General features: G+C 33.8%; 1 protein-coding gene across 1 annotated transcript in view; it reads right to left on the bottom strand.

Annotated features, from left to right (window-relative positions):
* Positions 1-25182, bottom strand: part of LOC132556842 (neurofibromin-like) — a 62615-nt gene that overhangs the window by 30163 nt on the left and 7270 nt on the right. Inside the window, exons 5-30 of the mRNA XM_060221279.1 lie at positions 24584-24702; positions 23777-23883; positions 23467-23537; positions 22764-22839; positions 22119-22225; positions 21685-21750; positions 21271-21450; positions 20800-21012; positions 20273-20419; positions 19835-19957; positions 19397-19510; positions 18909-18988; positions 18430-18607; positions 17936-18122; positions 17414-17487; positions 16754-16921; positions 16403-16485; positions 16156-16239; positions 15504-15675; positions 15035-15174; positions 14595-14801; positions 10993-11139; positions 6145-6261; positions 5402-5580; positions 4706-4917; positions 3785-3868 (exon numbers count right to left, since the gene is read on the bottom strand). Of these exons, the coding sequence (XP_060077262.1) occupies positions 3785-3868; positions 4706-4917; positions 5402-5580; positions 6145-6261; positions 10993-11139; positions 14595-14801; positions 15035-15174; positions 15504-15675; positions 16156-16239; positions 16403-16485; positions 16754-16921; positions 17414-17487; positions 17936-18122; positions 18430-18607; positions 18909-18988; positions 19397-19510; positions 19835-19957; positions 20273-20419; positions 20800-21012; positions 21271-21450; positions 21685-21750; positions 22119-22225; positions 22764-22839; positions 23467-23537; positions 23777-23883; positions 24584-24702 (3435 nt within the window). The remainder of the gene's footprint in view (positions 1-3784; positions 3869-4705; positions 4918-5401; positions 5581-6144; positions 6262-10992; positions 11140-14594; positions 14802-15034; positions 15175-15503; positions 15676-16155; positions 16240-16402; positions 16486-16753; positions 16922-17413; positions 17488-17935; positions 18123-18429; positions 18608-18908; positions 18989-19396; positions 19511-19834; positions 19958-20272; positions 20420-20799; positions 21013-21270; positions 21451-21684; positions 21751-22118; positions 22226-22763; positions 22840-23466; positions 23538-23776; positions 23884-24583; positions 24703-25182) is intronic.

A 25182-nucleotide genomic window follows, 5' to 3' on the forward strand; every position in this document is an offset into this window, starting at 1 on the left:
GAAAAGGATACGGTTGTCATGCCAACACAGAAACAACAAAGAGTAAATACAACCCACTGCAACCTATATGTAGACTGGTATGATGACAGTGAATATATAAGTACAATTATTAACCCACATAAAGAATCCGACTGTCAATTTACTATTGCCTGTCAAGGGTGAAGCTTATTCTTCCTATGAAAATTAGACAGGGACAGGCAAGAAATCCAAGGTTACAAGCAAATATTTAGTCCCTTCATGCTTAGTTTGACTTTTTGATGCGTGTTATGCCATAGTGAATTTCACATTCTGACCCCCAGTGTTAATACATTGTATCACAAAGATAAGAGTCGTCTACCGAAAAGTTTTAAATTAGTTCAAAGGCAGTGAGTTGTTATGTTCCAAGAACATGAATTTCCTTTTCGATGATTGGGTTGGTGTAAAGAAATTGACAAAAGAATCCTATTTGTTGATGGTTTCATATTTCAATTTGTAATTCATGAGGATTTTGTTGTATGAATCACATACAGAATGGGAAAGGGTAAACTAGTTACCAGGGCAACAGCTTGGCTATCTGTTTAACATCACAACACAATCAATCACGATCAATTTGTCATAAAAACATGTAGTAGTCAGCACAACTACCATAGCAACAGATTATATATATAGAATCTAGTAAGTAATATCGACAGCATATCAAATACTGGTAGAGTGTATTACTGGAATAGATCATTTGTCTTTATTTAATGTTTAAACATGTGATGTATTTTTTTGTAACATTTTGTGCCGTGATAGAGAGGTAGATTGCCTTTGAAATTTAATTATCCATACTGTCAGTGGATCACATATATATAGTCATTATCACTTCATATAAATATAGAGAGAGAAAGAGAGAGATAGCAGTTATGACAACATGAAACATATTCAATATAAGGAAATGGTCTTGGTCTCAATACAAGGTCCTTCCTTCAGTTCTCCTTCCATGCTGCCTTGAATAAGAAAAGGGAGAAACAGGACAAGCATGTCCACGACTATATACAGCTCTTTATGTCATAAGCAAATGCCTGTTCTAATGCTCACTAGAGTCTAAATCTACCATTCATACTAACTGATGGGAATGATACCAAACAAAAATCATACATAATAATAAAAATAATATGGTAAAAAGAACAAAGGTTTGTAAAAACAAATGACTTTTTACATACCGGTACATGTGATATGTCCTGCTCACAAATGAGGGAGATTTGTCCCTGAAATGAGGGAGATTCAAGTCAGCACACGCGACATTTAATTAACTTTCGCTCCTCAGCATTCCACAATACCATTTCAAGCTACTTACAATATCAATTTTGTATGGTTATATAAACACAACAACGTTCTAAAAATGGAAAAAAATAATAATAATGAGCTTTTTCTCTGTTTCATGTTTTGTTTCATGTAAATTTAATCCAAACCCACGATAACTACATTTCACAAAAAAATTCCCCTTTTTTTCACATTATGAGTATTTTGTTGATCTTTTTTCGGGTGTTTGAGTAGATAATGATTATGTCATACACATGTAGCTCAAATGCTTTTTATCCCATCAAGCTAGGAAAATATATTGTTGCCTCAAAATAAAGGATTGAAATAGTGGGATACATGAGGAAATATCACATGTATGGTTGACGACAAGGATGAGAAAAGTGATTAAAAAATATGTTGATTTGAATGATGAAAATCCAGTCAATTCGTATAAGCAAACCTTTGTTTTGAACTTTTTACAAACACTTTGAATTTCTGCAGTTAATATGCATTTAATATACTAGCATAAACAGTGTTGGTTATCCTAGGAAAATTAAAGAAAATGAAGTTTTCATTACATTTTCCCTTACTTAGCACTATCTATCTACAATTTGGATAGAATAATACACATGATAATGCATGACCAAGTAAAATAATATTCTGCCATGAGTGATCTCCCCTACTTTATGTTTCCGCAATAAAATCTACCATGCAAACTAAAACCATGTCATAAAAAAATGATCTTTGTTTATTTTTATGTGGTAAACGTAGCAAGAAACCCAATGGGCCTGAAACTGTTATTCAATGCTCATAAAATGAAGTTGGTTTTTATCATTTGCATTCAAAGTGGGCACATCCAATCAAGTTTAACCAATCTGCAAAACAGCTTCTAATACTCAACCCTTAACACAAATAGCTATGACTTGGATTAGAGGTAAATGTCATTTTGTGTTCTCAAAATTTGTTGGACTTTCACCTAGAAACACTCTCCATCAAATATCCTGCCTCTGGGACATTTGCAGTTTACCACAGTAAGTTTTTTACAATTAACAATTTGACCCCTGTGACCTTTATCACTTTTGCAATCTTTATTGGGCTTCAACCTAATATCCTATTAACTAACCTATCAAAAAAATAGCATACATGTGTGCCTTTTTGGTTTAGCACCAAAGGTTGTTTCAAATTTTAAAAAATATGACCCTGTGGCTTTCAACATGGGTCAAGGTTATTTCTTTTCGCAAACTTTCTCAGGCTTCATTCCAGAAACCCATCAACCAAATACCATGACATTTAGTCTGTTGGTTATTATGAAGAAGTTGTTCAAATGGAAAAGTTGACAATGATCAAATGCTGAACGGATGCCAAACCACAGCATAAGCTCACCAGACCCTTTGTGCATGTTAACAATGTTCTCATGTTTTTTAAATCACACACTTGCAATAGAACCATTGAACAAGACTTTAATGTGTTGGTCCAGCCAATAACCAAGACAGTTACATGTGCTGATCCAGCCAATGATCATGACAATGTGCTGATCCAGCCAATAACCAAGACAGTTACATGTGCTGATCCAGCCAATGATCATGACAGTTACATGTGTTGATCCAGCCAATAACCATGACAGTTACATGTGCTGATCCATCCAATGATCATGGCTGTAACATATGTGCTGATCCATCCTATGATGTAATGAGTAGTAGTCTTCAAAAGCTTCTTGAAGGTACTTTTGTAAAATAATGTACAATCCACCACAAAAGGTCTAATTGCAATTATCAGTGAAATTCAATCTAATAACATTCCAGATTAGAATTAGATATTTATGCCACAAGGATATAGAACAAAATGGTATTCTTTCATCTTCTAGGCATTCAGATGTATAGAGCTTCATCAAGCGTTTAAAATGTGCCTAAATTTTGAACAAAGACTTCAGTAGTAATTAAACATTAACCACACACCATTTGCTATTTTTTTCACTACAAGACAACTCCTTGTAACACATGCTTTTTCCAATTTAATTTCTTTAAAATAATGACAAGTCAGATCAGAAAAAATGCAGAATTCTATTGATTTAAATGATTTTTAGATTTAATCAAAATATAGTTGGATCTTCAAAACAAATTTTATCAAAATATAGTTGGATCTTCAAAACAAATTTTATCAAAATATAGTTGGATCTTCAAAACAAATTTTATCAAAATATAGTTGGATCTTCAAAACAAATTTTAAAGAAGACTTAGTTGGTAAGCGAAAAAAGCCACATATTATTAATGACTATAAACTATGTTTTAGTAACAAACTGATGATATGGTGTCACATTTTGGTGAATTTTGATGGCATAAACCATTTTAACAAAAGCTATGAAAATAATTCATTTATATTTTTGGGGGGAGAATGTCAAAAAAGTGATTGAGGTGAGCTAAAAGAAGACAAGCTGTTTGTGTGTGATTGAGAATGTGCTGAAGAGAGAGAGGTGACATGCAGTGACGGGTTAACACACATGCAGAGAGAGTAAAGGACATACCTCTTTGGAAAACATATTCCATAACAGTTGGTACAACAGGTGCTTGGCGTCAAACAGGTTCACAAATACACGAGCCAATTCATCCTGAAACCCACCAACATGGCAAATCATCAAGTTTCTGATTACCACAAAATCACGTGTTCCTCATTACCACAAAATTATCACAACTTGTTCATCATTACCACAAAATAATCACGTGTTCCTCATTACCACAAAATTATCACATAGTTTCCTATTATCACAAAATTATCACATAATGTTTCATATTACCACAAAATTATCACATATTGTATCCTATTATCACAAAATTATCACGAAGTTATCACATATTATCACTCAATATCACAAAATCATCACTTGTTTGGTGTTACATTTATCTATTATCACACATTCCTTTCAGACATATGTCATCCACCAATTTAAGTGAGTAAACTACTTGAATATGTTCTTATTGAAATGAAGATTATATAGATAGTCAACTGAGTACCAAACATAATTCTCAGCTTTGGGTAAAATAACCTTAATTCAGAATAATAAGACTTCTTTGAACAAGACATTCAAATACTCATTTACTTCAGAGTTACAATCTCCTATGACCTCTGACGTTTTATAAAGAGTAACCCTAGCACTATGACCTAATCAAACTATGATTAGAAAAGTATCCCCCTAACCTTTGAATCACTAAGATATACTACTTGTTGTGAGAATATCACCCTGACCTTTGACATACTCCAAGATACTGCCTGTTGTAAAAAGAGTATGCTCTGACCTTTGACCTTGATGTCAGAAGATTACCTTGGCCTTTGACTTACTTGGTCATATCACTTGCTATAGGAAGAATATCCCTGACCTTTGACCTATTCTGACATGTTACCTGTTGTGAGAAAGTGCCCCTAACCTTTTACCTCTATCTAGACTAACCATTTGTTGAGTGGGTACTACAGTAGCCAGTGCCATGGCAATAGGCAGCTCTCCTTTGTCTCCTATCATGGTGACAAGTTCTACCAGACGTTCAAAGCGATCTGCAAGAGCAGTTTCTGCCAGTGTCTCAAACTCTGTGCCCTGCTGCAGAATCTTCGTAAGCACCTCCATGAAGGCTGCTCTGGTCTGGGGGTCTTTGTGGTAGCCAAGGGCTGTCAACAGATAACAACAACATTTTAAGCATAAATCACACTGCATCACCTTTGTTGTCTGAATACCACAAATAATCCTCTGTGATACTGTAAAATTTTCCTTTGTGATACTGTAAAATTTTCCTTTGTGATACTGTAAAATTTTCCTTTGTGATACTGTAAAATTTTTCTCTGTGATACTGTGGAATTTATATTTCCATAAGATGATACTTTCCATTTTTTTCCCAGGATGGCATGAAAACTCAAAAGTAGATAAGAAAAAAAAAACAAAAAATTACTGGTCTTGTTAATGACTTTTGTGAAAGTTGCATTCTTGTTGCTTTCAATCAAACATTCGAAATTTGAATCACAACAACATTTAATGTATTTAAACTAAGTAAAACAAGTGTAAACATAGGTTACCTATAGAATGCACAAGTCAAACAAGTGTAACCAAAGGTTACCTATAGAATGCACAAGTCAAACGTGTATAACCAAACGTTACCTATGGAATGCATCAGACCACTGTCTATGTTGGCATTGAGTAGATTAGACATGGCCTGTACAGTACAGTTCCTCAGTGCACTCAGATTAGATGTACTCCGCTTCCTGTTCGGGTCCATGGCCGTGTCTTGTTCCTCCTCTGAACAGTCATTCAGGAGGTTCATGAACAAGGTCAAGTATCTGGAATGCAACAGCTCAATGTTAGTGTTAAGATCCTAAAAATTAGCTTTAAAAAAAAGATGATATTTTCCTTTTTCAGTTTTTCTTAATGTGCAAAATTTTCAAGTAGAAATCCCATCAATGGAAAAGAATTACCCAAATATATTGCCTGCAGGAATATTTTTATCTGAAGCCAATAGTAATATTTATATAGGAGATTTCAGAAAAATAACTTAATGGGAAGAAAATCTGAATAATTTTCACATCGTATTTGCTGAATTTATCAATCCACTCTTTGTACATTTAAGGATGATTAGATTTCTCATTTAATCCAAAAGTCAAAACTCCAGCGAAAATTTTTTGCAGTTAATAACACACACACACATCAACATTCCCTTTCATTTAAGAAATACAAGTATCTGATAGAATCAGTGATCTATCCTTATTTCATAAACCAACATCTAGAGTCCAGCTGGTCAGAACAATATATAATGTATCTGACAACTTTAAGTGATCTCCCTTAGGTAACATTTACCTCCATCAAAACATCAATCAAGCATAAAACAGAGTCAGGGTACAACATACTTGAGAAAGAGTTGAGATTTGGCCTCCATCAGATCACCACGGTCACTCTCCTCTGGCTGGAGAGGAAGTCCGGCCAGCAAGGCTGCTACAGCTTCCATACTGGCTTGGTCAAGGTCTCTGTAGAGAACAGTCAAAATCTGGATTATTTAAACACAATGTTGTTCATATGATAAACTTATTATTATCAAAAACAAATTATTACATAGCACAGTTCTACTCCTTTAATACATGTGCTGGTTACTCCCAAGAATACAGGTGTACAAACACTGTTTACAGTGCACAATTAAGAATCGCTCCGAAGAAAAAACGGCTACAAATATATATTTACATCCCACACAATAAGAATCACTCTCAAAAATACACAGGTAAAAATATACATTTACACCACACAGGTAAGAATCACTTTCAAGAACACACCTGTATCAATACATGTTTACACCCCACAGGTAAGAATCACTTTCAAGAACACACCTGTATCAATACATGTTTACACCCCACAGGTAAGAATCACTTTCAAGAACACACCTGTATCAATACATGTTTACACCCCACAGGTAAGAATCACTTTCAAGAACACACCTGTATCAATACATGTTTACACCCCACAGGTAAGAATCACTTTCAAGAACACACCTGTATCAATACATGTTTACACCCCACAGGTAAAAAGCACTCATTTCATTTTTCTACATAAAATTCACTTTAATCTGATTGCTTCAAAAATTAAAACATTTTATGGAAGAAATTTAGCCTCACATATATCACACTTAAAACATTAATTAAAACATCAATTTACGACATTGATTAACTAACCAATTCACATATACGACAAGAAAACTTTAAACACTATTAAAGTGCATGGAGAAAATAAAAATTTGAATTGATAAAATTTGTTATTTCAGTTAATGTCTATGAAAACATGCATACCAAAACTTGAGAAAGGATAAAAACATTGTTTTTTTTACAAACATTAAGTGATGTTACTAGTATCTGTGTTAACTAAATACATAAGAAATACATGCAAAGTCAGGCATTTAATACTGAGGTTAAGGCTGAACTAAATAAATGAAGCTGTACATTCTAATGCCATGCAGCACACCAGTTCTCCAAAGCAAGGTCATCTCAGAGTTCAAAGTTTGCAGATTTATCCAGTTTCATTGTGAAGGAAGTATTTTCTATGGTGCAGTTTTATACAAATCTCTTCTATACCATCAATTCAAAGAGTATTTAACAGTAAAAACTCAGTCATTAATTAGTATACAGCCATTTTTGTGAATGATTTAAAGATTGAAATTCAGGATAGGAAAGTATTTTTAAGATTTTTGTAAGTAAACTTTTGAAAGTTTCATGTCAAAAAATTACAATCAATTAAAGCACTTTAATCTCAGTATCCTAGCACAAGTTTCATAGTTTCCACGAACTGACGAAGAAAATTTGGTAACTTCCGTTTAAATGACAAAAATCATACTAATGGTTTATTCCCTTAAAAACTGTAATGCACTATAAGTTGAAGAATTTCCTTATAAGTTACAGAATAAATTTGGAACAGATTCCATAAGATAGAACATTTGTATATCTAAAGAGATTGAATACTTCAAAAGAACAAAAGCAGTCTCAGTAATACATTAGTTAAATTATAGCTATTCAAGAATGATACTTGGAAACATTTTCACAAGTATAAACTTAATACTGTTCTAATTTACTGAATAATGAGTTAATTAATGAGTTAATTAATGAGTTTATTAATGAGTTAATTTAGCACAAGATAAATGTTCCATATCTTAATGCTTCAGATTCATAAAAAATGTATGCTGATTTTAAAGGTTTATTAATTTTAATGATTTATTAAAAACAATAAATCATAATTTACTATTTATGATTTATTAGCAAAGACCTTGCTTTTAGGAACTTGGCCTTATACTTGCAGGTGCAGGCTTGCAGTAGTAGAGCAGAGCAGTTGCAAGTCACTCCTGGGTTGAAGTCAAACATTTCCCCGTGGCCTTGTGGAGCACCCAACAGGGATGGTCATAGGATAGATAGATAGTGGATTGGCTCAGGAAACAAGGAGTTGATGGATGAGGTGGATGTTTATTAACGAATATTTATGGACAATGAATCTCTTTAAAATGATTGTTTTAAAAATGTTATACACAGTAAATGGTAAAATAGCTTTTGTAGAAAGTGTACGATTAAGGATAAAATTTTATAAAAGACACACTATGTAAAATATACCCTAACTTGACAAGTTTCATTCCTTTTTTGCTAAATATTAAAAAACTTTCTACAGAATGTATTTTTAGATGATGTACGAAAATACATACTAAGAAAACATTACCGGTATTTCCAAAATTTAACTGCAATCTCCCCATCACAAGATTGTCTATAATCTATTACTGATGTACAGAACAAAAAAGGATTACAAAATCATTATCATTTTGTAAAGATAAATTCACTATATTATGGCACAAATCCTGTTTTAAATACATTCCAATAATTTATTCAAATTTCATTACTTTTTTTTATCTATAAAACAAACAGCTTTTCTATCCTAAAGACAAGAAATATAATGTTTATTGAGCCTGTAACAGATTACAACATGCTGTAGGAAGATATCTCATAACTGTGACCATCAAATTGGGTCAAGGTCATTAAATTGATGAATCGGACATTTTGGCAAATTAAAACCATATGGCATGCAATTTTAGTTTACACCAGCAGTATGTATACCGATATATAAGATGAATGTAGTTTCTGGTATATGACAAAATTGTATGAGGGTGATATAACTTAGTAAAATGCATTGTTCTACTTTTATATAGAAATGACCATTGAGTGTGACAAGCTACAATCTCCTTGTTCGTAACCAGAAGTAATTCGCTATTCATAATGTTAGTGATGGGCTAATCTACTTGTTATAATGCTAATGATTAGCTAATATATTTGTTACAATGTTAGTGGTTGGCTATCCTTTTTGTTATACTGCTAGTGATTGGCTGTTAAACTTATTACCTTGCTATTGATTGGCTATAATATCCTACATGATATGCTGTTAGTTATTTGGGCTGTTTTTCCATATTAGTGCTTTTTGTTAGTAGATTAATGAGTACAGTTTCTATGATAGCATCACCATCATGATGAAAGATGTGCCTGATGTCATGTTCTGAAGTGTTGTGAATTTACTTCACTACAGAGAATGTGACGATTATATTTGTATAAAGGGACAAAGGGTGCAGTGAAAATTCAGAAAAATCTTCTACACCTGTTAGCAGTTTACTTATAATTTTCATTTTGTATTTCCCTTGGTAGAAATAATTGTAAATGTGTGTTCTACCTTCAAACAGGCCATTTTAACATAATATGATAGCATCATAATCCAGTAGTGACACATGATAAATGTATACATGAACTCGCATTCTGTTATATGGAATTAATCGTTGATGAATTGTATTTATTTAAAGTAAGTAAAATTCAAGACAGTACACACCGGCCATTCATTTAAGAAGTTGCTGTTATTTTAACACATTTGCTCCTTTGACTCAAATCATTAAAAATTTGAAGGGATTCGCTAGAATTCATTTGGGAAAACAGCAACCATAACACCCAAAAAACATCAGAGGAAGAACACTCATTCTCAAAGCTGTTTTCTTTTTTGTAGTCAATTGATTTTTGAAAATCTTACAAAAAGAAAGTGAAGTGATATGTTACTTTGATCTTTGATCGTGACTATCACAAATTTCAAGACGTTGATTGCTGCGAGACCTTCAGGTAGTTATTGAATTAGCGGACCTAGATTGACTTTAGAGATATTGAGTTCAATGTAAAGCATTGAGTCCTGAGCTAAGCTCATGTTGAAAAACATGTTTGAATGACTAAAGTTTCAAAATGTGGAGTGTCTCAAACTGATATGTTAAGTGATAGGTGATTTTAATCCTGAATGGTGACCAGAAATAATAATGTGTAATTGTTGAAGAATTTTAGTAGCCTCAAAAAAGTTGGAGTGACTGTAAATGTTCGCTGAATTTGAGATACATAGTGTTGAAATAGCTTGCATTACAAAGTATTGAGTGAACTCTAGTTAGTAAGTGTTGAGTGAGTCTGAGTTACAAGATTTTCAGTGAGCTTGAGATTAGGTGTTGAGTAAGCTTGTGTCACAAAATGTTGAGTGAATTTGAATCACAAATGTGGTGTGAGCTTGAGTCACAAGATGTTGAGTGAGCTTGAGTTATGAGGTGTTGTGTGAGCTGGATTCACAAGATTTTGAGTGAGCTTTAGTCACAAGAAGTTGAGTGAGTCGGACTTATGTGATGCTGAGCAAGTTTGAGTTACAAGATTTTGAGTGCGAGTCAGAATAAGCAGTTTGTAGATAATGATAGATGAACTGAGCATTAGTGAGTCAGTACAAGGTCTCTCAGCTTCTTTAGTCCAAACACTGTCAAATGTATAGCTGGACATCATATTACTTTCACCATTTATTTTGTGTTTACAGAATGCAGTGCAGTATACATTGGTTCCCACAAAAACACAACACTAGATTCTGATACCACAGCATAATTTGTTTCAAGTGTTTGAAAATTTCTATTAAACTCTTTTTAGAAGAAAATAAATGGAAAATAATTTTGAAGACAAAATTCAGCCAGCTTTTGGTTCTTGCACCATAATATGCTTGAAGCCTTTAATTTCTAGACCAGCAGATTGATTCCTAGTTCGGAGTGACCATGCACATTCCAACAGAATGACAGAGAAGCTGGGAGACAGTGCAGCAGTTACAGTAGATGATAATGATAAGCATCCTACGACCCCCCAGAGTATACGAGAGGGGCCGGGGCAGAAAGCCCGGGGTATACTCACACGACGGGCTGGGTTTGGAGAAAGAGTGGAGTAGGACTAGGCACGGACAGTGCCTTAGTGGAGCACTGACTCGATGAGGAGGACTGAGTGGGGTGTATATAACGCTGTAATCCCGACGATCGCACAGAGATATTCTTTTCGTGTTTCCTTTAAACAAAATGCAAAATCCCTTATATTCAATCCCTTATGGTCAACTTCCTTACTGTTAACTCTTCTATTGAATTCCTCATTATAAGCCTTTCTTCAGAATTCTTCACTGTTAAATTTTATATTGAGTCCCTTACTGTTAATCCTTATATTGGGTCCCTCACTTTAATCCTTAACTTCAGTTCCTCTTTATCAATCCTCACTCTCTCATATTGCGTCCCTCATTATTAAACCATTATATTGAGCCAATTATTGTTAACCCTTATGATGACCCCAATATTGAGCTCACCACTGATGAACCTTAAATCAAATTGCTTATATAAGGTTCCTCACTATTAAACCTTTCTACCGAGTCCCTCAATATTAACCCAAAAACTGACCTCTCTGCTGATAAATCTTCTATTGAATCTATCAATGTTAACTCCGGTATGGAGTTTCTCTCTATTAATCCCAAAATTGAGCTCCTTATTGATAAATCTTCTCAGAGTCTATCACTTTTAACTCTGAAGTTGACTCCATCACTAGTAATACTTATCTTTAAGTTATAACTCATCACTGTAGAATCTAACACTGTGTCCTACATTTCAAATCCTGATATTGAACTCCTTTCTAATAACCCTCATTTGACTGATATTGAGTCCCTGACTGTGAAAATTTACACTGAATCCCTCAATGTTAGAGCTTCTGTAGCGTTTCTCATTGTGAAAAACTTCAATTGAGTCCCCACTGTTAAAGTTCCACAGAATCCCTTACTGTTAAAACTTAAGCTGAATACCTCAGTGTAAAATCTTAAATTGAGTCCCTCACTGTTAAAACTTATAGAGCCCCTCACTGTTCACCCTTTAACGAATCACTTAACCTTGTAGTATACATGTATGTTTTCCAATCAAGTATCTATCTATAAGCCTTTAAATATGTGTGAACAATGAATAACAAAACAACACCTTCAGTAAAACATATCAATAAAAAAAAATTACCTTTTATCCTATTTTTTTTTACATTATAAATTAGAACAAAAAAATGTTGCAGGTGCATTAAAATGCTATCCAAACCAAACCATTATCAATCTCTTTGCCAAACGAATAGGCTATAATAGAGAACCCCAAAGCAAACAATGAAAAACAATACATTGCCAACTAATACCGCAATGAAATCATAAAAAGCTGAAATAAAGCCACACACAGTAATATATAACACAATAACACCAAATACTGTCACGAAAACTCATCTATGATATGGGCCAGTGGAGTTCTATGTCAATTTTACCAACAATTTGGTGGTCATTGGGTTCATATGTTTAACAGTTTTCCAGTAAATTGGAGAGAAATATTAAGCTAAATGATACATGTAAATATACCAAACATTAGTGCATGCTTATTTTCACAGGTTTAAAACTTCATGATTTCATATTTTGTGAACTTTTTCACAAAGATTAAATGTAGAAGAGAGTCTGTCTCATTTTTTCTGCTGTTTGAAATAGTTATTATTTTTTCATTTTCCACACATCATTTATATTCGACCATGAACTGAATCTATTTCGCTTAAATTGAGAAACAAGTTATATCATCTCGTGTTTACTGCTCTTGTTGGCCCCAACAAAGGAAATGAAAGGTCTTGTTGTGGGAGGAATGCAGAATACTCAGCTATAATTAATATGGTCAGGCAGGTGCCCTTTATACCTTTTATGTCCTAGGTGTAAGGTAAATGTTTTACCACTCTGACCCTCATTTAAATTTATCATCTTATTACTCTGATTAAATATATACAGAAGTCATCAAAGCAGACTGAAAAACAGCTTCAAACATACATTTATTAACATTAACTTTGAACTGATAATATATCTAAATTCTGAAAACTAATTCTTCCTCTTTTACAAAATAAAATTTTGAAGCTATTCAAATTTAGTATTTGTAAACTGAATCGAAATAATGATGTTCAGAAAATCTTAATTGTTTAAATGCAGCATGAAAATAAGTACTTTTACAGTCCTAGTGCTAGAATAAACAATACTGTATGAGGTATGTTAAAGTATTACCTCTTGATAGTCTAGATATCAGCATCACAGATAAAAAGCCAAACTTAACAAACCACACAAATAAAAGCTTTACAGAGATATAGTGGAAAATGTTTTCATTAAGAATGACAGATATAGAGATCCAAGGCACATATCAAAGATGTTTCATGTAGAGAAAAAAGGAATAAATGAAAACAAAATAACATCACTAGATTAAAGAATAAACATTAAATTAAATACAAATATTCCTGCGATATTAACTGTCTGTTACAATCACTTAAAAATCTCCTTCAAGTGTTACTAACAAACTAGAAAATCTATATGTAGAATGACAAGTCACAAACTGTATGTCTGTACTCTTGTGACAATAATTGGGTGTCTCTTACAATCACTTAAAAGTCTCCTTCAAGGTTTTACTAACATCTATATGTGGAATGCCAGGTCACCTAAGTTCTAGTGTATGCCTGTTCTTCTATATCACTAATACTTGGGTATGTCTAACGATTACAAACAGAGCTCTTAATCTTGATAATTTTTTTAATCCCCATTGTACATCTACTCACGGGAACTGAAAGTTAAGAAAACTTTAACACCTAATTAAGAAACTATCTGTTGAAATAGATTGTTAAATGGAAAAAGCAAACAGACAAAGTTCATAGTAAACTAACATCAAGGGCTATATATATAATAACTACAGATATATCTCCTAACACTCCATACTGATTTCACAACTTTGGTTGTGTTCCAGACAAAATACTATTCTCACAGCTGAAGTTGTGGACCCTGACAACAAATATTGTTCTCACAGCTTTAATTGTGGCTCTCTGACCATAAAGACTGTTCTCACAGCTGAAGTTGTGACCCCCTGACAATAAATTTTTTTTTCAAATCTTTAGTTGTGGCCCCTGGACAATAAAGACTGTTCTCACAAATGAAGATATGAACTATGACAATTAAAACCATATGCTTGTTTGTTTGTGCTGACCAGCTCTTTCATCTATATCTTAAATATAACATATCAGTCCTAAAAAAAGTAACAGGCCTGCACAGTCACTTAAAGTCTTAACCAAGACTTGATGTCAGAACCAAAAAAATATCAGTAAGTCTCTATAGTTCATAAATTAAATATGTACCACTAAGAATAGTTCAAACAGCTCAGAAATATTTTCTGTCAAAATAACACACTATACATGTTGTTATAAACACGTGTCTTAAGTTATAGACTTATATATAACCATCAGATATACATTCCTAATGAGAGGCCCGCAACCACTCAATCACATGTACCATATGAGCAACTTTTGATAAAAACAAAATAACAAAATTTTCAAACCTCATCTCAAACATGTTTAAATCAACAAGATCTTAATGCACAAAGTCACAAATCATTAGTAACAGAACAGATAGTACTGGACCCTGACAGTAAACACTGTAAAAGTACCTGGACATACTACAGATGTCACCGATGTTCACTTGATGTGAGTTACCCATGATCCAGTCTGTCAGATATTCCACCAGTTTGTTCCTGAATTTCATCTCCTGTCGGAATGTGAGGTCGTCACGGCGAACCATCATGGCCTCCACTAGCTGACAGAGTTTGATCTTGATTTGAATGGCATGCACGGTAGAATCCAGGTGTCGTACATATCTGAAGGTAAGTACAGATTAGGCTTTACCACATATACATCTATCTCGGCTGTTGATATTAAATTCTCTAAATTCTTTTTGTCAACAACAACATTTTATTTTTTATTTTGCAGATATTATTAAAATGGAGGTCTCAATGACAAATCTTTCTCAATCATCTTGAAGGAAATGATGTTCTCTCAATAAGAACCAGACCATGGAGCTAGTCTAACCTGATAAACAAATCTGACTGACCTTACTACAGCTAGCATGAGAGACTCTATACTGGTCACCCCAAGGTGTTCGCATGGTTGGTCCTGCTTCATTTCCAAGATGTTCCTCATAATGAATATTACATTCTCTATAAACTGGGTGTTAAGGTCCGTCACAATCACCTGTATTTAAAAAACCAAAGAGGAATTTACACAAAAAATAATACATTATCTACAGCTTGGCTGTAAAGTTTGGTCACTATCACGTATATTTACAAAAACCATCTTAGGGTCAGTCACTATCACCTGTATTTACAAAAACCAATTTAGGGTCGGTCACTATCACCTGTATTTACAAAACCAATTTAGGGTCAGTCACTATCACCTGTATTTACAAAAACCAATTTAGGGTCGGTCACTATCACCTGGATTGTAAGTACAAAAATTACTTGAATTGACCCATCATTTGCTCTTTTACATCTCAAATAAATAAAAATAATCACTGTGTATACCTGACCAGAGGGATCAAAGAACTTGTCCACACATATTTTGATCTGATCGAACAGTATGGGGTAGAGGGCTGGGTTAAGTTCATGGCCCACTAAATCCTTAACATGTTTCTGTATCTGAGCACCAAACTTCTCGTTTTGACATATCAGCAGTTTCAACAGGTTACTGATAAATCTGAGGAGAGAAAATAGAGCCTGTTAACAAGTTCACAAACTTTAAATTGTAACTTTCGAATATCTCATATTATACAAACACAACAGTATTTAACTATTTTGTTGTCTTCATCATGGGTTGATTTTATGAAATTATGTGTCAGAAGATCATTCAACAAGTTCTTTCTGAGTTTTAAATTGTAATCATTGTAAATAAGGCCAATATGACAATAAACTCAGGTCTTCCAGCTGTAAATAAATTTTCCCAAAGAAACAATCCAAAATTCAATTTCTGAACATTTTTGTGATTCAAATATTTTGTTTTGGAACTCGAAAAGAAAATGCCTATATTGTTGTATTACTCTGTTTAATTGGACTACTTGTGGTTCATTGTTGTGGTTTTCTTGAAAGTCTGTGTATGAATTATCTAATGTTTTAGAGGCAAGATGTGAACCTTTACGATATTGGCAACCCCGGTGTGCCCTTGTAAGGATCAACTTACTGTGTGACAGGGCAGTATTGAGTATCAGCAGCACAGCTCTGCATTAGGCTACTCTTCCTCGAATCCAGTCCTGCTGGTATAGCACTAAAAATAAACCAGTACCATTTCATCAGAAAGTTGCCCTCATGTTTTCAATTAATAAAAATCTTATCAATTTCAACTTCTCGCTTGAAATCTTTGATACAATAATAATTCTGTAGATGTGAAATGCTGATTCCATGTTGTTGTAAATGACATGACTGCTCACCTTATCCTGAGTCGGTTCTGTAGACGAACACCACCTAGGGCACACAGGAAGCCCGTCATGTTGGCCCATTCATTTAACTGGTCCTACAAACACCAAGAATCAACATCAAGCAACATGTTTAGAGAACACATTGTAACTCCTTATTTACACCCAAAAATTCATCTCTCTCCATAGTTACAGAATCACACGTGTCCTCGTTTTGTCAACTTATTGAATTATTTGAAAGTCTTAGTTCTAACTTCAACAAACTACAACACTACAATATCCAAATGTAAGATATTTAAAGTGTGATAAATAGTTGACATTTCATCCACACTTGTGTTTGTTCTTTTTTTTCCAATCTCTTCTCACCTCTAGCTCATGTTCTGTGTTGGCATGGTGAGGAGGTTTTCGTTTCATTTTAATTGTGTCTCCCAACCCTGCTGTACTGCCTTCTTCAACTTTGACCTTGGGGTCCTTTGGATAAGTCTCCAGATACTGGGTCACAACTTCCCAGTTCCTGAATGTGTCATCCCAAGCCTAAATGTGATCAAAGTGATATATTAGTGTGTGATGACACTGTCATCGCTGTAACAAATGTTCCTGTGACTTTTACAATTTTTTCATACTGATATCATTTTATCTCATCTTTAATTGATGTATCGTTTTAGCCAAGTTGTACATCAAAAAAATGTTTTAGGAAAACAATTGAAAAGAGGATTCAATTCTATTCTTAAATTCATATCATCTCATTTCATTTTGTCACTGGTTTTTATTTATTAACAAAAAAGAGATCAAATATTACTTAAAGAATGGCTTACAATAAAATTGTGTATCTACTACGAAATTAAAATTCAAAGATGCTGTTTACTTGTGTATCCTCTGTTAATTCATAACAGAACAGCCTAATGAATCATAATGAATCTTAGAGAAATATATTTTTTCATAACCATGTAAGCTTGTCAACATTTCATAAACAATTCAAAATCTAGTAAAGCCAATTAAACTTTTTCATGAGCAAATTAAACATACCTGAGAGTTGCCTGATGTATGTTGGTCGATTTTCCTCAGTAGAGCCATTATCCGCTTCTGTAATGCTACCTTACCTACAAACAAAAAAGACATCTCAATACAGAATTTATACCGATTTTACAGTGTATCCTACATATATACTTCAGTTAGGTGTAAGAGTTCTTTAAAGGATGTCCATTGATGAATGTCACCATCAGATTATGTACATATTACTGTATTTCTAGCATATTAAAACTGCAGTATATCATTGTTGGGTGAAACTGGTAGATGTATTTTACAGTGTAAACAAACAACCTGAACCTGTTGTGATTGATTTACCTGTTTTTTTTTGTTTTTTGTTTTTACCTGTTCTGATTCCTCCCTAAATCATCAACCCCCTGCATACCTTTGAGTATCCAGGCAAGGGACAGAGGAGCCAACTATGGACCAAACTAACAACTAGGGAAAGACTATGCTCTCTTTTGTGATGTAGATATATAAACAAGGTAACTCCAACAATGTCACTATAGAGGTGTCCTTTACCTGTAGTAAGCACAGTGCTAGCCTGGGCCAGCTCAGCATATACATTGTAGTTTGGGAGGAGCTGAGTCACAGCCATTTCATCTGCCCCACACCTTATATCTGCCTCCTCACATAGTAAGTGGAAACATGACATTCCTGTGAGGACCGCGTCTATATCGATACTCCACAGGTACATGAAGAACACAACCTTAAAGAAGACAACAAAAACTGCTAGGAACACTAGAATGACACATCCTCCGTCAGATTGGACTATCGTATTAAAACAAGATATCAAAAGAACTTCCTTTAATCCTTAGTAATTTCAAGAGCAATATTTTAAACATGTTTAACATGTGGTCATCATATGCTGAATGTTAAAAATACATCCTCTTTCAAAGAATTTAAGTATGGTAAAGTAGCAAGGACTAATCTTATACAATACAAACAAAAACTTGTTTTTCACATGTGAAATTATAACAGGTAACATATGTCGTAATATTTCTTCAATAACATACCTCTAGCTTGATATGTATACAAATAGTTTTGTTGTTTCCAACACTGGCATTTGCACTGTTTTTTTGAAGAAAGCTGTTCCGACAGACTAGAATTTCTCGCAGCCACTTCAAGATCTCAGTGTAGTTAACAAGTTGCCTCTGAATAAGCTTCTGGGATATGGAAAATAATACCTGGGAACTGGAACACAGAAAAAAAAACATTATTTAACCGAAACTGCATATATTCTATTACTACATTTCTAAATAGGAAATGAAATATATGTAATCATGGAATAATTTATTTACAAAGTAATAATCCCATGTCTGATAATAAGCCCATCATCCAGATTTATCAAGTTAATGGTAGAAACTTTTCTATTGTCTTGTAATGAGTCCATCTCCCTATTATAAAGATAAATTGATCAGATGCCCTTTGGCTTATTGTAAGATAAATATGGTAAAGTAAATTCTAAAATCATGTATTCAAGAGGCATAGATACCTGACATCCCAGAATGTGTTGATAGGTGACTCTGGATTCCAGAGTTCAATATTCTCAGGCTGATGGAGACAAAGTAGGGCCTAAAAGCAATTCAGAAACCATTATATAGTAATATACATCATTAACATAATTCTGCATTGGTAACTGAAACTAATGATCAGCTCAAAAATCATTTCATAAATTAAGTATGGAGTCTTTAACAGTAGCTTTTTAAACAATTTAGTGTAAAATTATTTGACTGAGCATTACATGTAAATGAAATTTAATTTAGTGACATGATACCATATTGTAATTGATACCAAAGTTATAACCTCCCCTTTCGAAACTCTCTATAATGTCATAACCATGATATACAAGAACAGATGTTTGAGATTTGTGCTGAAACAAATCCTGAAAATTCTACGAACATTCAACATTGCTAACCAAAGGTAATGTGCTGATCTTTATTAATTGAACAATACTTATTTATAGATCAGAAACATCCTTACCTCCATGGCCTCCTTAGATACATCAGGCATCCATTGTTGGTGGACCAGTGACACGAGGCCATTCATTAGTTCTAGTGTACTACTTTGTATCTCGTGACCGGGCTTACCCTGATTCTGGGTGAAAACATGCATCATGTTAAAAGGATCAAAACAAGTACTTGGTTCTCTTTTGTGGCGATAGGAAAACCAGGGCCACACATTTTGTACATATTTTATAAATTTCAATCTTTTTATTATTTGGTATGGAACATGAACTTGACAATATAAATTTGCATCATATATATTTATATAATGATTTCCAGTTTTTGTGCTGGAGTGACCCTGTCCATATATCACTAATGTTGAGGACTGTTTACCTAAATCAGAAATAACTACCCCATTATCACACTACCCTGGTGTAAAGAGAATTATCTGTTGACATATGACCCTGATACATACGTGGAGCATTAGGTGAGGATCAGCATGGATCAGGCGGACGATCCACAACAAAAGACAGCGGCATGTCGTCACGGTCTCATCTGTTGGCTTATTTAACTTGTAAAGGGTTAGTTTTGTAATGTTCTGAAATTAAACATCAAATCCTGCTGAGATATTCAACATCATAAAGCTATCATTGGACTATTATTTCAACTTACATTTACTTCAACATATATTGGGCCAACTAAGATATCAATTTTGTTGAAATTCACTATCAAGTGCACATGTACTGAAGTTGAATGAGAAGGGATATTACCCTATACTTCGTCCTTTCCCTAATTATGCTTTATCTATCTGCTCAAGATGCAGACATCCTGGAATTATTACACACAAAATGGGAGACTTGTAGTTGGGTGTGACAGAGTAGTTGTGTAGGTGTGAGTTTGGAGGGTGACTTACATGTACATATGGGAGGGTGGTGACTTTAGGTGCAGTATGACTAGCCATTCCCTGGGTGACTTTGTTGAGTGTATCAGTAAACATACTCCTCAGCTCAGCAGCCTTGCTATAGATGATGTTGATGTTGGGCCACCACGGCAATCGTGGCTACAAAATAAACATGTGATAGAACAGGTGTGTGAGAAGATCTTTATAACATGTCACTATTTTCAATCAACATTAAAACGAAGAATCAGTTAGATTTAAGACAGGACTTCTATGTAAAGTTGTCTAAAAATGCATTCCTATAGATAGTGTTGAGGAAATACTTATCAATATAAAAGTCTCTCGGAGAAAACTGACCTCTCACAAAAAAAAGACTCGCACCAATGCAGACCTTATAACCTCATCTAGCTTCATAATCATGCCACGTGAGAAGTCACATTGAAACTAACCCCATACATCTATTGGCCTCCAGGTGACCTTTAACACCAATGACCTTCCTACTAGTGACCTCTGACACATGACCCTGTCTATACATTACTAACCTGTGTAATGATACGGTGGAGAGCGTTGACCAACACGCAGTGATAGACAGGAGGAGACAATGGGTTCAGACACACTTTCAGCACATCGTTGTTGTGTGGAGTCACACGGAAACAGGACACAAAGCAGTCTATATATAGATCTAGGTCAAGGCCAATGCTGCTCTGACTGCGAGAAAACGGCTTACTATTTGGAGGTGGGTTAAACAGCAATGTCTGAATAAAGATAAAAAAAAAACAAACATAAATATTCAGTTAATAAAACAGCTGAATAAACATGAACATATTACACATAAAAAAGCTTAATAAATCTCAAGCATCTTGTTTTACCGATAAAAAGTAAAAAGCTTTCAAATCAGAATCATTTACATACAGATTGATTTTCAATCAAAGATATCATTTCAGAATCTCGCGAAGTTGATATCTATGTACATGATTGTCTCTTGAGAGTTGTAAGGATGCGAGGGATCTAACCTTTAGGTCACTGATGACAGACTGTACAAGCGAGAAGAGGACATTGAGCCTGTCATTGATACTGATGTATGTGGAGGCTTTACACAGACGCACACAGGTCACAGCAGCACCCTCTGCCAGTTGTTTACTACCACCATGGTGTGGCGAAATTGCTTTCTTTACATCGTCTATGAATTGTTTCTGGAATAAAATTTTGCAAAATTCAACATATCACCAATTTAATTATTTAAATAATTTAAAGAAATTTGATCTTAGATGTACAATGGAAGTATATTCTCTAAATTAAATTTTTTATTTTGAATTCAGTTTTAGACTGTTATGAATCATTCATTGACTATATATCAAAGACAATAATCATAGCTTCATGAAGTCTCAAGAACATATAAGGACCCAAAGCTCTACTAAATGAGTCACCTTTTTCACATGTTGGGGAGAGCAGGGAGCCCCAGCATCAGCATTGTTGATTTCTTCCAAAATTTTCTGAAATAGAAGATGATATATACAATAGCAGAGACAATATAAATAAAAATCGTTCATCCAAACACGTTTACCAATTAATAGAAATGTAAGTCGTGACTTATCAAAGGTGTTGGCTGTTTTTTACATTGAGTCATCACTCACAGAGGATTGGGACAATCAGGCAACTATGGTCAACACATATATTTACAACCTACCACAATGTAACGGTCAAAATAAAAGGTCGTACCCGGAATAACCTCAAGGTCAGTACTTACTGGACGCAACACAAATAATATCACTTGTAGTAAGGTCATCACAAGGTCATTACTTACTGGACACAACACAATTAACATCATTTGAAGTGAGGTCATCACAAAGTCATTACTTACTGGACACAGCACAAGTAACATCATCTGTAGCGGCCAATTGGCTGCTGCCTTTTTCTTTGAACTCTCCATACATGTATTGAAATGCTCAAAGAGTTTATCACAGCAGTCTGGAAAACAAATTTACCAAGCTAGGATAATGGGGACAAAAAATATGTCATCAAATGACCCTACTTTTAACAAGCTATCGATAATTGGCAAAATCAGACAATTCATTAATTATAAATGATAATTTTAGTCATTTCTTGAATTATTTCAAGTTTTCAAAATAGCTCCCAATATACATTCATTAGAAGATATATTACATACAGTTCTTTATAAAACAAGATCCAGTGAGTTCATGATAGTTTGATGAAATGTAAATGAAATGTAAAAGTTTATCTTTCATCATACACTTAAAGAAAGCGTGAACAAAAGTACAAGTTCACACAGTATTATCCTTAATCCACTGATGAGAAACACAGATTTACATCTACCATAAATCTGTTAGTTCTGGTGTCAAACATCTCAATGCCTGAATATAGTCCTGACCACCCCATATGACTTAAGCTATTATGAGGATACTGAACAAAACAAAACAGGTCACACATGAATAATGAAAGTATCTAAAAACTTGTACAATCTCCAGGTGTATAATAAAGTATATACCTTGTAAATCTTCATTTGGTTTCTTCTGTAAATCGGTGAATTCCTCTGGGTAATTATCCATCCAATTCCATATCGCCTTAAAATGAAGTTATTCATACACGAGTTAAAAGAAAAAGTGAGAAATGAGTTGGCAACAAAACAGACAAGGTTTTACTGTTACTTTTTTCTACACTGTCCCTACAATTATAACACAGAAATCATTCTTCAACATGATTTTTCAAGACCACCAGTTTATATTACTACAATCTGAAAGGAACTGAAACAATACCAGTATGATTAAAATTTCTAACAATCAGGTCTCAGGCTCAAGTTACTCAAATTTTGGTTAAAGTTAACCAATTATTACCCTGGTAAATACTGGCCACAATATACTAATTGGCTAGAAAGAAATTCTCCTTAACTGGATCAGTTGAGTGTAAGACTAGTCAGCCTGATACTCTGTGTAAGAATACTAGCGAAGACATTGTAATAAATAATCCCCTCTGTTGCACAGTGGATATGAAAAAATATGAATTCTTGCCAACAAGAACTTTCTAAGCAAAACTGACATTGAAACAATAAAAATCTGTAACATGATAAAGAATGTTTATGATTTTGTTAAATTCATATTCTAGAATTTTCACTAACCACTGATTAACTGAACTTTGAGTAACGGGGCCAGGATTCAAACATACATCATTCTATTGTAGTCCTGTATACTGACCTTTTCTAGATTTGAGGCTAGCGTCATAATAACTTGCTTGGACTTGAGTAATTTGAATTTGGACACAACCTCTGAAGATGTCAAAAGTAAAAGCATTGGTAATTGTAATCAAACTTGAGAAACAGGAAAAAAAAAGATGCAGACAAGTATCTTTTAGCTGATGAAAAAAAAAATAGAACCAATTCTTTAAACAATAACCAAGATATAGGTTCCCGTCGGTAATTTTTTTTTTCATGCTTCAATAATTGAATACAAATCAAATAATTTTTCTGTGATATTTCTGAAGATATAAGAGACAAATCTTACTGACCAATGATAAGTTTAATGAGTCGATGGATGTCCACGTTGATGTGTTGGATAAGTTCAAGGTCAGAGAGGTCAGACTGATCATCACTACAACCAGACAGTGTCATCAGCCTGCAATATCACATCATAGCAACATTACTTACTACAGATTATAACCAGTATTTAAAAAACCTGTCTCATCTTTAAACTCTAAAATATCACAATAATAATCTTATTTCAAAATACAAGATGGCAACTTGTCATCCATTTTGTTTTTCTGATATGTTCAAAAGTCAAACCAGGCCAGGGAATCTACATATGGAATTTGAGATAGATCCAGTCATTATTTCTCAAAAATTAGCATGTATTTTTCACAGATGGGCAGACAGATAGACCACCAACCATGGATGAATAGCCCATTAGATTGTGGGCTATAAATGTAGCAAACGGCAAGATAATGTTAAACAATGTTACAGTTACAATATTTTCAATGCTTAATTTGAATTTTTTTCATAACATTTTGTCAAAGTTATATAGCCATCATAAAAAATATCAAAATACTTTGTTTGCAACATCAGCTTGCAGGTGTGTTCAATTTTCTATTGCTGCAGAAAAAAAACGAATTTTACCATCCGAAACAAGACAGAACATTTTCATACTTGCTGTTAATCATATACTGGGATGAAAATTTAACAGTTGGAAATGAAATAACTACATATTTTGGGTATTTGGCCATATCATTGGGTACATATTTGGCCTAACACAACCTCTACAGAAAGTGCTGGTGTGAGATTCCACATCAATTAGACTGGGTATGTATAGATATACTTACTTGGCTGATATCCTATTGAACACTGCTGTAAAGTTGTTTAGACTTAAAGCAAACAGGACCTTTGATGCCAAAATCTTGAGATTTGAAATTAAGGTATTTTCATTTTGTTGGTTGAGGAACTTAAAAAAAAAAAAAAAAAAAAATGAAGAATGACATTACTTAACATGTATATTGATGAACACTATAAAAACTAATTTTCTCAATGATCCAAAGAGCTATGTCAATAAACGCAATTCCAATGACACTAAAGTTTGTCATTAAATGGATCTGACATAGATATGATAATTCAATAATTTGCAGGTATTGTCCCCTGCATTAACCATCACTTACAAAACACTAGATATCTGGACTGATTGACACATTATCTTCGTACAAGCACCATCAAGAGTATATCCTCTCTTGGGTAGCATTATTAACCATAATTAATACCTTAGAATTTTTACAGCTGTAGAATATATTCATACCTATTCTGTTATATTCTAGAACAATTTCTCAAAAATTTATAATACATTCAAAACTCACAAGTTTTTGAGCAATGACTTGTCACTGTAGGCAAGATGAATAGGATGTGTATCAAATAATTTACCTTCATTTTAAAC

The sequence above is a fragment of the Ylistrum balloti genome, unplaced genomic scaffold (genome assembly GCF_031769215.1).
Source record: "Ylistrum balloti isolate Yb309-2 unplaced genomic scaffold, AGI_CSIRO_Ybal_v1 Utg370594, whole genome shotgun sequence".
NCBI lineage: Eukaryota > Metazoa > Mollusca > Bivalvia > Pectinida > Pectinidae > Ylistrum > Ylistrum balloti.